At 36.3% G+C, this 14415-nt stretch overlaps 1 protein-coding gene across 1 annotated transcript; it reads right to left on the minus strand.

Moving 5' to 3' along the window:
- Positions 1–4936: 4936 nt before the first annotated feature.
- LOC134793781 (RPII140-upstream gene protein) lies at positions 4937–8278 on the minus strand. Its single transcript, XM_063765454.1, has 6 exons — positions 8049–8278; positions 7599–7764; positions 7120–7208; positions 6108–6241; positions 5573–5681; positions 4937–5085 (listed from the first exon to the last, which is right to left on the minus strand). Exons 1-6 carry the CDS (start codon positions 8189–8191, stop codon positions 4965–4967), a joined length of 762 nt encoding a protein of 253 aa, XP_063621524.1. The 5' UTR covers positions 8192–8278; the 3' UTR covers positions 4937–4964.
- Between the last annotated feature and the right edge of the window lie 6137 nt (positions 8279–14415).

Raw genomic sequence — 14415 nt, forward strand, 5'->3', positions numbered from 1 at the left:
ACGTTCTTGTTTGAAGAAATGTCACATTTGGCACTGACATATCTAATTCATGACGTTTCTAGATCTATTAATTGACGTGTCTTAAAGTTCGAATCGGGCCGCAAGTCATAAATTTTATGTGTGCAAACATCTGTTGAATACCTACGGATAGGTACTGAGTATCTCAGAACAGAACTTTCATAGATTTGGTTCACTGATAACAAGGTCTGTCAAAAATATATGTATGCAAACACAAGTGTCAAGGTCTTAGCGCTCAATTGTATGTCACTCAATATACATGGTGTTCAATTCAAAAAGAGTGAGTAGGAAATCTTGTTTTGTATTGAACACTCCGTATAAAGTGTGGCCTTGAATGTGCACTGTGTAGTATGGCGGTCTTCACGTAGGATGCGGAGCTACACGTCTCTTCGGTGTGCGAGCGGGACATCGCTATATACGTGCATAGCGTTGTCTTGCTTACACACCGGATCCGCGCCATTGTGATAACTGCGTATCAAATGTGTATGAGGTATAGTCTGTATTGAAATTCTCATTTATATTTGGTGTAAATTGTGTACAATTAAAAAAATATCTTACAATAAATTTTCATATTGATTATATGATACAAATTAATTTTTCTTCAAGTTTATGTACATTTACATACATATCAATACATAAACCTGAGATGAAAGTCCCCATCGTTCTGTATAATGATGAATTAATATTTCGTATCTATAAATATGCCTCATACAACCACGACAGTTCATTTAGTAAAATTTAACTAAAATATAAGCTAAGTATTTTTATATTTGCTCAGAATAATATTGTCGTAAGAACAATTTTGTGTCGATCCATATAAAAAGAAACTTCCGAGTTCAACTGCTGCTTACGCCACTTAACGAATATGTGTCGTTTTCAAGAAAAAGATGCTAGAAAATTTCGTCCTTATGGTAAGCGACAATATAATAATTTGTATAAACTTTCGTAAACGACAGTTGCTAAGGTCCCTTTTATGCGGAGCGACACATTTTTTAATATACGAAACAGGAAGACTGGCCGACCGTCTTCTGTAGTACACTTGTTTATATTTCACTATGATACTCTTTAAGTTAAGAACAGTATTAATAATACTTATACATAATAATAATATATGTATTGTTAATTTAGACTCCTATACCATAGTTCGTTTTTTAGGGTTCCGTACCCAAAGGGTAAAACGGGACCCTATTACTAAGACTTCGCTGTCCGTCCGTCCGTCCGTCCGTCCGTCTGTCACCAGGCTGTATCTCACGAACCGTGATAGCTAGACAGTTGAAATTTTCACAGATGATGTATTTCTGTTGCCGCTATAACAACAAATACTAAAAACAGAATAAAATAAAGATTTAAATGGGGCTCCCATACAACAAACGTGATTTTTGACCAAAGTTAAGCAACGTCGGGAGTGGTCAGTACTTGGATGGGTGACCGTTTTTTTTTTGCTTTTTTTTTTCGTTTTTTTTTGCATTATGGTACGGAACCCTTCGTGCGCGAGTCCGACTCGCACTTGCCCGGTTTTTTAGCATTAGAAAGAACTTGCAAGAAAGTGAGCGATCTTGACATGTCTTTTAATTGAAAAACGCTTTTTAAAAATCAGTAACTATTACTTATGAAAGCAGAAGAATATAAATGATCGTATTCGATTCATAATTGTTACATATTTGCCGTAATTTATTTTTAAAATGTGTTTTTCAATAAAAAGACACATCAAGATTGTTTACCTTATTTCTAATGCTAAAAAAAACGAACTATAGACTTGGTATAAACCATAGATAACGGAGTACTAAGGGTGGTATTCGACCTATGGGGCTATTCATAAATTACGTCATTTCAAATTAGGGGGGGGGGGGCCTGGACATCGGATGACGGTAGCATGAAGTAGGAGGAAATGGGGTCATTTGAAGCATGATTTTTGGATGATTATAGGGGGGGGGGGTCAAAAATCGCCAAAAATCGATGACGTAATTTATGGACAGCCCCTATCCAATTTCTTTGTCCAATGTGTGCTGCGTCTCACATTTTACTTTAATGCGAGAGTGAGACGCGCTGGGATTGGACAGGTGGAAACCCTAAGATGCGTAAAGTAGTGCAAAATATTGTGACCGCAAAAATACTAGCTGTAATAGGTGGAGCTGTCAAAATTGGCTAAGAGTCCGACTGAGCTAACTCTGCACTGATTTTGAAGTAACAAAGCGTCATTACGTCATTATAAACGTCATGATGTCATCAGATGAGAGCGTTTTAATAATTAAATAAATAAATTAAAGTTTCCTTTGTTTCCTGAAATATCTTCATGAAATATTCTAGAACTTTTCCAATTTTTTGGAAACATTTGGCAACTTGCACATCTAAGGATCCTAAGGTAATCTGACTGACATTTTGCACTCTTTGTTAGTTTGTCTATGGTGTAACTCGGCGAATAGTCAAATATCTAAAATGTACCTAAACCTAGTTCTCTAGCTAGCTGTTTTACAAATATTAATAATTGTTAATTAAATGTCAAAATCATTATTGATTATTTATTTTAGCCTAAGCTGTCACTCCGTTGTGTTGTGTGCAGTCCATTTAAAAAGAAATATCATGGTAATCAAAATCATAAATCTTTATATTACGCAAAAATAATCAATATCAATATGAATGAAATTGATTATAATTCATTATTACCTATATTTGCTAACTCGCACAAAAAATTAACACATATTGACTGATACTTTGCACTACTCCCCAGTGGATTATATTATCTTCGGTTACCGCGATGTTGAAATAGACCAATTTAAACGGATTATATCGCGTATTTAACACATCCCAACATTTCGATCCCTTCAAATACATTATACGCGGCAAGTGTAATCTATTTAAATTGTTTTATTAGGTACTTGGGTTGTAATTACTGTTTATAATATCTTAGCAAAAAACTTGCCAATAATGTAATGTAACTAAAATCATTACTATTCATTTATAATGCGTACTCTAAACTGTTATTACATATTTAATGTACTTTCACTATTTGTTATTTATTAAAATAATGATTTTGAAACATTTGTATCGACATAAGCTAAGAACATAAATGCACAAAATACGTAATATCGGCCGTATTTTTGTAAGTACATGACGTGAAATAGTTTTGTATAGCGTGCAATATCGTTGTAATTTTAATAAATGCTTTTAATCATTGTTATGGTATTCTTATAAAACCTTTATTTCCTCCCATGTGTACCAAAATTAAACTTAAGGTACAAAATTACAATTTTAACTGCAATTTTCGGTTTTAATAGAGATGCCTATTTTGAGAGAGGAGGAGGGCAACTTCAGGACATATGTACTTTAAGAACTACTTCAGTAAAAAAAAAAACGCATAACAAAAACATAATTTATTAAACAAAACTATCATAATTATATTATTATACTCTTTGACTATCTCTATAGTTAATTATATTATCTAAGGTCTGGGGGACAATTTCGACTGCGGGGTAATTTCAACTAAGTACTTAATCGATATATCTTCCATCTTTTACATTATTAACTAGAGTGTAATATATGTTCGGATAGCGAAAAAAATGTGCTGTGTGACTCTAGTTAATAATAACATGGAAGATATTGCGATTAGTTGCAATTATCCCGCAGTCGAAATTGCCCCCCTGCACCTTACGAGGGCTGCCTTTTAAGTTCTGTCGTTTGCAAACCTCCCGCGATTTTATAAAAAAAAACTAGTATCATCGTAAAATATTTGAATTTAGAACTCGAAAACAAAAGAATGACTCGAGATCGGCCGAATCGTTTCAGAACAGCGTCGGTTCAAAGTTGACAAGTCAGTTGTGAAAATGGAAATTACGAAGGAAAATTTACGTGCGGTAATTTTTTACAACTTCAAAAGAGGTTTAACGCGTCTTCAGTGCTTTGAAGAGTTGACTACTGTTTTTAATAATGAAGCACCATGTCTCCGCACTGTGGAACGTTGGTATTTAGAATTTCAACGTGGTTGCTCTAGTTTTAGTGATAGGCATCGTAAAGGTCGACCAAAAACAGCCGTGACTCAGGAGAACATTGATGCTGTACGGCAACTGATCGTCGAAGATCGCCATGCGACACACCGTGAGATAGAAGCTTCATTGGGTATTTCAGGGACCATGTGTTCAAAATATTTTGCATGACCACTTAGGCGTAAAAAAAATTGATCTCACGCTGGATGATACCACATTTACTTAGTGAAGACCAAAAAACGGCTCGCGTTAGACGGTGTCGCAAAACTCTACGAAAATTCAACCGAGGAAACTCTAAACATGTTTACGACATTATCAGTGGTGACGAGTCTTGGATATATGACTACGATCCGGATTCTAAACAGCAGTCGACTGTTTGAGTGTTCCAAGATGAGCCAAAACCGACCAAAGTTAATACGCTCACGGAGCACTTCGAAAAAAATGGTCGCCACGTTTGTAGCGAAAAGTGGCCACGTTGCCACCACCGTGCTAGAGGATCGTAAAACGGCCAATGCTGACTGGTATACCAATGTTTGTTTACCAGAAGTTATCAGCGCGTTCCGAAAAAACAACCCCCGACGTCGTATAGTACTGCACCACGATAATGCGAGCTCGCACACTGCTAGGCAGACAATTGAGTTTTTAAAAGAGCAAAACGTCGAAAATCTGGAACACCCGCCGTACAGTCCAGACTTAAGCCCCAATGACTTCTTCACTTTTCCAAAAATTAAGCAACGACTTCGTGGTCAACGGTACCGAACGCCTGAAGAAGCGGTTGAGGCATACAAAACAGCCATTTTGGAGACCCCGACTTCGGACTTTAATAAGTGTTTCGAAAACTGGTTCGATCGAATGAAAAAGTGTATTACGTATCACGGTGATTACTTTGAAAAACAATAAATACCAATTAACTTACCAAACGACAGAATTTAAAAGGCAGCCCTCGTATATATATTTAAAACAGTATTATTTGATATCGCCTATTTTAATTTCTCCTTTCATTTCAACTATATGGTCGTGGTGTCTCGTGAGCGCGTCATTTTTTTCGTCTGCCGCTTTTTCTAATGCTTGGTTGTATTGATCCACTCTGAAAACAAAATCTCATTCAGACTAGGTATTTGACATCTGCATTATCTGCCATTTAACTTTGTATAACAATTAGGTATTCAGAAACTAAAAAGTATGATGGCATATAACTTTGACCGCTGAAAGAAAAAAAAAACTTTCTTTTACAGCAAAGATAGACTCATTAAGACGAAAGTGGAGGACCCGCGCGAAATCGCCTTTTCATACAAACGTAGTCCTCATTTTCCTCTATGGATGTTAACATTGTTGAAGTATTTTGACAATAATTGTTGTATATCAACCACAGCTATGCCCCTACGTTTGATTTTTTCGAATTTTTAATTATTATAAGAGCTATGGATAATACATGAAATGATGTAAAAATATTTTCCATTGTCTATATCCAGAGAGGAAAATGGGGACTACGTTTGTATTGAGAATTTGCCGTCCCCTTTCCTCTTAAATAGTTAAAAACCCGTTAAAATGTTAATAATATTAAAGAAACCTACCTCGCTTCATTTATTTTACTCAAGGCGCGCCTGATGTCTTGCATAGAAACTCCTGTTATGTGCAAGAGACCCAATATAGCCGCTCCTCCTATTGCGCTTAAAACTGCTCCTGTAAAATCAGAATAAGGTGCAGGGGGGCCATTTCGACTGCGGGATAATTTCAACTAAACTAATCGAAATATCTTCAAACACATCTTTTTCGCTATCTGGACATATATGGCACTCTAGTTAATAATGTAAAACATGGAAGATATTTCGATTAAGTAGTTGAAATTACCCCGCAGTCGTAATTGCCCCCCTGTACCTTACAAATAATTTGAAAACACTATACCTACCTAAAGCCTGATGAGATTGTTTGTGATCAAATTAAACGGTTCCACGTAATTCCATACTCTTAAAAAAAAAATAGTTTATTCATTACTTCACTGCAGGATACTACCGCCATCTGTCAGCTGACTTTTACGGGTATTTATTCTACGCGCCTCAGTATTCCCTTGTCTATCTATAGTATTTATAAGGAAATATATATATGTACCTAGTCCTGCACCAACCAGCGTGGCAGCCATGCCCAAATTCATCTTATACATGGCCCCGGTGATGGAGCCGGCAAGGATATACTCCGTGATCGAGGTCTGGTCCTTGTACACTGAAATTGTTGTTGCTATCAAACTGCAAAATAAAAGCAATGAATGAAGCAGTGTTCACAAGTGCTGAGGAGTATGTGGGTTTAAAAAAAAGTGAAAATCACAGAGACACAAAACATAAACAAATCATATCAAATTATGTAAAAATATTTTACGTAATGTTAATATCCACAGAGAATAATGGGGACTATTTTTGTATAGAAAAGCGGTCTCACATGGTCTTCCACTTTCCTGAAGTAAAGCTAGGTAAGGTAACACTTAAGGTTCCGTCACACAGGCGCGTTTTCCGGGCGGGGCGTGACCGGTGTGACGAAGCCTTTAGGCCATCAATCTCAATTTCCTAAAAATTGTATTTGATTGACTGCTGAAAGCATGCTCTCACCAGCCATACTGAATTTAACCCCTTAGTGCATACAATGCCATATAATATATAGTAGTTATAATATTCAACTCTATTGACAGCTATTAAAGTTCAAAATCTAACAAATAATTTTATATGACATGCAGTAATGGTTCAAGTAAACAAACCCTTATAGTCTGTATCTTTAGGTATTTAACCTCTTTTGAGTCTTGATTATTTTTTTCTAATATTTTCCTCGTACGCGGATCCGCGCTCCGATACGAGGGCTTAAATAAAAGTAAACAATTAATTTGTAAATTTTCGGGTAACACACATAACATAACAACACAATAACATTTATTGGTTAACAGACCAATTACAAAACCACCTGGATCAGTCACTGAACAATCTGACTTTAACCAACATTATTTAATATTTTATTTTGTTTCCATCTACTCTCAACTGGCTTAAGGAGCCATTTCAGGGTAGATTTTGTTTGCTTTTATTTGAATACCTAAAGATACAGAGTATAGGTAAAGGATGTTAGAAAAGTAATTTGTTACCTAAATGTCGCAGTAAAAATTCCAAGTCTCCAACCCCAATGGTAAGCTCCTCTTGCAAAGGCTAATGTTACATGGTCTTGAAGTTTTTTCTGAAAACAAATATATTTACGCATAGATCTAGGACAACAGGGCCAAGTGGCCAACTTGCTTGTAGTTAACACACAATTAATAAATTGATCTACATTAGATATGGCATATTATTCCCAGCTGTTCCCAGCATGTAGTTACTGGTAACAACTGGGAATTTTGTTTACAAGCTAATAAATAGTACCCCCTAATGGCCACTTGCACCATACCATTAACCCGAGGTTAAGCAGTTAAACCGTTAACCCAGTGCCAAATTGTACTGGTAACCATGGTAACTCCAGGTTTAACCAGTTAACCCCGTGTTAGTGGGATGGTGCATGTGGTGCTTAATAATGACTTATTTTAAAAATAAACAATTGACAATGGTGGCTATGTATTCAACTTTTACATACCTTGGCTTCCATAGTAGATTTAAATATGGTAGCTTGATTATTTTCTATAAAATAAAGATATGCATCTCTCGATTTGACAAATCCTCCCATACATGCACCAAAAAAGCATCCGCATAATCCTGATTGTATTACAGTCCTCAATTCAGGAGACACCTCATCATATTCACTGAAACAGTAATCATCATAATTTTATTAACAGATGGCGGGTTTTCTTGATACTAAACTTTCTGATAGACGATTTTTAGAAAAATATTCATCATAAGTAACAGATTAGAATGGCAACTTAAACCATTGCAAGGTTTTAGCTTTATGGAACCCATGACTTGTTCTAAGTTAAAAAACTGATTGGATTGTTGAACAAAATAAGTTAAAATACGTAGGTGTGAAGTTCATTTTGAATAATTCACATGTAAACAATAAAGAGGTTACGTTACATAAAATTATACTTACTTCCTGTAAAACATATTCTTTAGTCTCTCAACTCCAGTGGTGGGCACATCGGTAGATGGATCCAGTAAATTGTAATCATTCTCGTTATGTTTCTTTAAAATTGGAATAAAAGCCGGTGTCAGCCTGACGAAGGTCCTTAACATTTTAAAGGCCGATAGCCGATAATAATGGCTGTAACAATAGTCTTATTATTTTTTACATTCGTTTCGTCTCAAAGGCCTCACGTTTTTTTTAATTAAGTTGATTTAATTCCAAAATTTGTAACTTCTTTTTCTTTAGGAGTGCAAGTAGCAAAAGCAAAGCAGAAGAAAATTGTCAAACAAATGTCAAATGTCACTGTCACTACTGTCAGATTTGTCTGATTGATTACGTTCGGAACAAAGAATATTTAACTCACTAGTAGAAGAACGACAACTCCATACAAAAAAGTCCCCTTGAAAAGCTCGTTTATACTACTAGCGCTTTCGTTGTATACCAATGGAACTAAAATTCACTATCGCTGTAGCCTGGCGATAGCCTGGCGAGTAAGCATAGATCTAGTATACCTATCAACGCGTGCGCCCGTGAGGGACATAACATAACACCTTTGGGTTCAATTGGCGTAAAGGACAAAATGCTAGTTTTCAGGAGACGCGAAAAACTGCGATTTTTTTTAAAGTTTTGATATATTTTTGTTGTTTATCGAGCTATATTTTTGATGTGTATTAAAAAAGTACTCAAAATGTTAGTCTCTTTAACCTAAATTAGCAATCATATCTATAAATTAAATAGGAAAGAAGTTAATGTCCTTTAAAATTGGTCAAAAACAGTATCAATGTCCTTTGCGCCCATGAAATATTTGATAATTTAGTGAATCTTGATTAGTAACGGGTCGTAAGTGACGTTCTCAGACTATTTTATTCCAAATTTGGGGTGTATTAGTTACGAGCCACGGTACACATGTTAACTGTTTTCAGCATAGTTTACTGTTACGAAGCTTAAAAATGTATCAAACGGTAGTTAAATATGCTAGGTATATCCTGATTACAGTTGTAAGTAACATTTTTCTGATAATATAGTAATAATTAAGAAAACACAATATTTTTAACCAATTATATAATAAAAAATAATTAAATGCTCAAAAAGTTGCTAATATTCGGGAATGAAGGTAAAGTAAATGTCGCAATGCTTAACACTAGCCGCCTTATACTATAACAATCATAACATAACAGCTTTTAATCATAACAAGGGAAGTATTAGATCGGCTAACTATGATTAGAATTAGTATATCAAGCATTTGGACGTTTACTAAGTGAATAAACGTCCAAAGACTATATATAATTCAATACAGTAAGTTATAATAGGTAATAATACTGTTTCAATATGTCAAGATCTCTAATTCTATTTAATCGAAAAACACTATTAATTCCTATTCAAGTTACCCAAGTAGTGATTTCTGTGTTAGTTAGTCCCCGTTACCAATAGCTGTATTAATTTCTGATTTCAAACACTTAAACATATATTTTGTTAGAAGGATTATGGAATAATTAAGTAAATGAATTATTAAAACCGATTCGGTTAGTAAGTATTAATTACCACTTCGTTCAGATACGTTTCAAACTTTCTAAAGTGCTTGGAACGAATTTTTTTACAACGAGTTATTGTAGCCGAGCTCAAGCAATGACACAAATCATTAAATTACGCACAAACAACTACTTCCACCGCTCAGGAACGGATAATAAACAATCATAACATATAATAATAACCCTGCGCTGGTAAAGGTGCATGCCCAATGAGAATCGGGATAGCGAGGCGATGGGCAGTCGCTGATACACCTGTCTCGTTCTCCTAATCAACAAGAAATGCGAGTCGGAAAGGTACAGAGTGTATTATGCACAGTACGTTGTCGCAGGACTACAAGAGATTCCACTGCGAGTAAAACAATGATAGTTGCGGAAAAAACACTGAGCTGAGGTTTCTAATTTGAAGGGCAAACATTACATTTTAGTAGTAAAGGACCCATATAACGATTTATGTATTTGGCATTATAGACCTTTACGCCCATGAACTCACGAAGAATTTTTCTAATGAAAAGTCCTTTACAACCTTGTTCGCTTCTTATACTTCTTAAAAAATATTTTTAGAGCGGGTCGTAAAGGGCAAGTACAATAATATCAATAGTAAAATATGTCATTTACGACCATCTTGACCATACGATATGAAAAATCATTAAGACAAATGAAGGGCTTAAAGGACGACAAAAGATATGTAAGTCATTTACAACAATATTTATATTTAGCGGTAACCTTTATGATGATATATTTGGACATCTAATTTGTAACTGGTCATTTACGCCCCTTGAGCTAAGCTGCTGCTTTTGCAATAAGCTGTTTTTGCAAGTTTATAGTGTAAAAATTGGGTCGTAAAGGCCACTTTTTAAGAGATATCGAAATTTTAACTATACAGAACGGTAGCGCTTGGAATTCTGAACAAAAGTGTATAATAACTCATTTTCGCCAAAATGTCCTTTACGCCAATTGAACCCAAAGGTATCGATAAGCAATGCAACAAAATTTAAAATTCCTGACAACATTCCAAAAAAATAAACTACGTAATTTGGTCGGGTTATTTGTTGCCCACCATAAGCCTGGCCGCACACGTTCGGAATTTTCATTCAGAAACGTGTACGGAATGACAGGTGGGAACGGGACGTCGCTCTATAAATGCATAGCGCAGTCTCGCTTGCACATATCATTCCGTACGGAAAATTCCAAACGTCTGCGGCCAGGGTAAACCAGACTAAATTTGCGGTAAGGAATAAATAAATGTGAGACTGACAACTGACAAGGACAAAAAATAATAGCGCTTTCTCTGCTTCTCCTACTGAAGGATAGAGTTTGTGCGGAAAGTTCCGAACAGACTATACATAAGACTATCCCGTTCTGTCAGTTCCCCCACACTAATACTAGATTCATGGTAGTACCACAGAATAAATAATAGTACTGCCGCACAGAAAGGAAACTTCCTACAAAACCCAAGGCCCCAACGTTTTCTGTTCTCTTTCACGGCGCAGCAACTAGTATCTCTCTCCTCGCTCTTTTAAAAATGCCGTTTAACAAAAAAGGACAACCATACTGTTGACAAGATGGACTTCAAATCAAGTGTTGCCTTTTTTGATGCGCCCAGGCTGTGTATGTGTGCGTAAAAGCGTATATGTGTGCTCTTTTAGGGATGTGAAAAGTCGATTTTAATCATATTATATATCGATAAACGCTACACAGCGGAACGAAATAGCGATTAATTGAAGCTTCAATATCTTCGTTAAACATAAACATAATTGAAATGCTAATGGATAATTAATATATTATAATGTAATAAAATAGTTCATTTATTGCGGAACACATATTTTAGTAGGTATTTATGTATTTTAATTAAATATCTGAACTTTCCCTTGGTTTCCTGCTGGGGCGTGACGATAAAATTGTGATCTGATAACCACAATAAAGAATAAAAGCGTTTTTGTTCATTTTAGGTATCGTTAAACCTTTGAAGTAAAATTAAAATTGCAAGAAATGTCGATAGTTTATCGATATGACTTTATCGACATGGCTACAGCAAGGTGGGCCTCATTGTTAATCGTACACTAAACAAAACGTTGCTTATCATGAACAGTGGTACAACTAAAAATGAAATGCTATTGCATTTAATATTCTATCTTTTACTGGTAAGATTTAAAGTCGAATGGCATTTCATTTTGTTTTGTGTCACTATTCATGATAAGCGTCGAAAAGTGGCAACAGTGACAGCTCGCTGAGACGGGATCTCTATATATTAAATCTATGGTTCAAGGTCGAATCATGCTATCCCTTTCTAATATATGGCACTATCCCTTTCGGCCATTTAGGGTTGTCGAAATTCAAGTGATTATCTTATCTGTGGTCGTGCACGCAAAAGGAAGTCAAGTGGTGCCAACCCTAATAATTGTTCGGAGCAATGCTCAGCCGAGCGGAGCCGAGTTTGGCCGAAGTCAGGAGTTTCGCACCCCTGGTAGTACCGGTACATGAATCTAGTATATAACTGGATCTGGCATGAAGGGATTGAAGGGTGGGGGGAAATGACCGAACAGGATAGTCTTATATATTAGTAGGAGAAGCAGCGAAAGAGCTATTATTGTGTGTCCTTGTCACAGTCTCACTTTTTTTTAATTCCCCACCGTAAATTTAGTATGGATTATGGTGGGCAACAAATAAATTCGACCAATCATAGTGTCGCATTGCGTATGTTTTGTCCCTCACGAAGGCACGCGTATAAAACTTCTATAAGATCCTACCTTCTATGTACCGAAAGGTTGTTCTGTGGTTGTCCTACACAGTGGTGAAGGATGGGCCATGTCACGCCCTGGCCAATGTGTACCCGGCTATGGTATGCAATGGCGGACGACTGGCCGTCAGTTGTCAGCCGTGGTGGGCAATCGGGGAGTTGTCGGTTTTTTGGCACACTTCAAAGGAATCGTGGCGTACCGTGGCCTGTGGTGTTCACACAGTCGCCATTGTTTGTTTAGTTTCTTGATTTTTTGACCGCTTGATTAAATGTTGATAGCCCAAAATGTCATTATCGTGGAGCAATGAAGAGACTTTTCAGTTTATAGATTTATAATATCAATCAGAGCCTGCAATTTTGAATTTTTTTTTGTTGCACCATTGTGTGAACATCTACGTGATATGAATGAATGAATGAATGAAAATCTTTATTTCAGGCAACTAATGGCCCATACATAAATACCTTAAAACTAGCATACATATTATATAAAAATATATTTTAAAACTAAACTTTAAAAAACTAAACACTACATATCACATTATGCCTGCGATGCATTACGCAACCCCGCAGTGTCAGGGAGCCGGCCGCAGAACCGCCGAAACTTGACACCCTTCGGCCAAAACTCCACCCTACTGATACTGATATAGGCCTACTGTTGCGCATTGCAAAGCATGGCTTGGCATGGATCATCCTTGACCACTGTGGAGCCTTTAAAAAAATATTTAAATAATATTTGCGCGTTGAAGTTTAAAGCCAGTCCAGACGGGATCGGTCGATTTGATCAGAAAAGAAATTGGCGCCAATATATGGATTTATGGTGATATTTGAGCGATATAAATAAAAATAAAAATGCCCCTAAAAGCGAATACTTGTGTTAAAAATTGGTGTTCTTGCGTCCGTATCTCCTTTTTGTAGCCCCCTCCACACTCGTGCGCGAATCGCGGCTTCGCGCCGCGAGCGGGCATGTCGGCAATATCGGTCATAATCGGCGAGCCATATTTAATTAGATTGGCGAAAAATTATTCCCGTCTGATTGATCGATTGAATTCGTTACTCCATTACCTAAAATCGCATGCTATTTGTTGCAAGGTCTGTAGAAGCCCACCGAGCTACTAATTATAATTTCTGAACGTTTCTTTGACAGCCAAATGTCAGTAGGTACTTAATGTCATTATGACGAAAAGGCGGGATATTTTAGTTTTGTGTTGATTGATATTTTTATATAAAAGTTTACGTAAATTTTAATCAAGAAAGAATGTCTAGGTCCAATAGGACTAACTTTGAGTTATGCGATTGGAAGGTAAGACGCATGTTTTATTATTGTTTCGTCATATAATACTAGAATACTTTTTGTTGTGTACAACATGAAGCGTCTGGCTGATATGCCGACCCACCGTGGTAGCTGACTATTTTGTTTGATAGTATGTATTTCACAAGAAATCCATACTACATATATATATATTAATATTATAAAGGCGAAAGTGTGTCTGTCTGTCTGTCTGTTACCTCTTCACGCTTAATTTTGAAAAATTTGGTATAGAGATAGTTTGAATCCCGGGGAAGGACATAGGATAGTTTTTATGTCATGTATGAGAGTGCAAAGGGGGGTGGAATTGAAAGAGTTAATGAATTGCCTAATAATTGAAGTAAGGAATGCGCGAATTGAATGATTGCTATTAGAATTATCCAGGCGCTATACCTACTTTAGCTGCTGTCACTAATTCCACGCAGACGAAGTCGCGGGCAAAAGCTAGTTATAATATATACTAACACTAGAGTATCAGTATAAATAAAACCCCCTCCAGACTATGTGCATGAATGTATGTGCGTGAATCGCGGCGCGACGACGCGAAGCGAACATATCGCGAAGTTGACGTATGACTGCACACTCGCACACTTCACGGCGATTTCGCAGTTTGGTTTGCGGCAAGATGGCGGAAAAGCATCAGCTGATCGAGTTTAACTGTTAGTTATCTATGCCAATCTATGGCATCATACGTGATTTAGCTGTTTTTCCATTTTGTTTTCTTGTGAAACCGTAAAATATAGCTGCTTAATATAATATAAT

The sequence above is a fragment of the Cydia splendana genome, chromosome 9, assembly GCF_910591565.1.
Source record: "Cydia splendana chromosome 9, ilCydSple1.2, whole genome shotgun sequence".
Taxonomy (NCBI): domain Eukaryota; kingdom Metazoa; phylum Arthropoda; class Insecta; order Lepidoptera; family Tortricidae; genus Cydia; species Cydia splendana.

Coding starts and splice junctions, on each gene's coding strand:
- LOC134793781 (XM_063765454.1), bottom strand. CDS start 8,191: ATGTTAAGGACCTTCGTCAGGCTGACACCGGCTTTTATTCCAATTTTA. Junction 7,209..7,598: donor AATCTACTATGGAAGCCAAG/GTATGTAAAAGT, acceptor ATTTGTTTTCAG/AAAAAACTTCAAGACCATGT. Junction 5,682..6,107: donor GCTGGTTGGTGCAGGACTAG/GTACATATATAT, acceptor CTGATTTTACAG/GAGCAGTTTTAAGCGCAATA.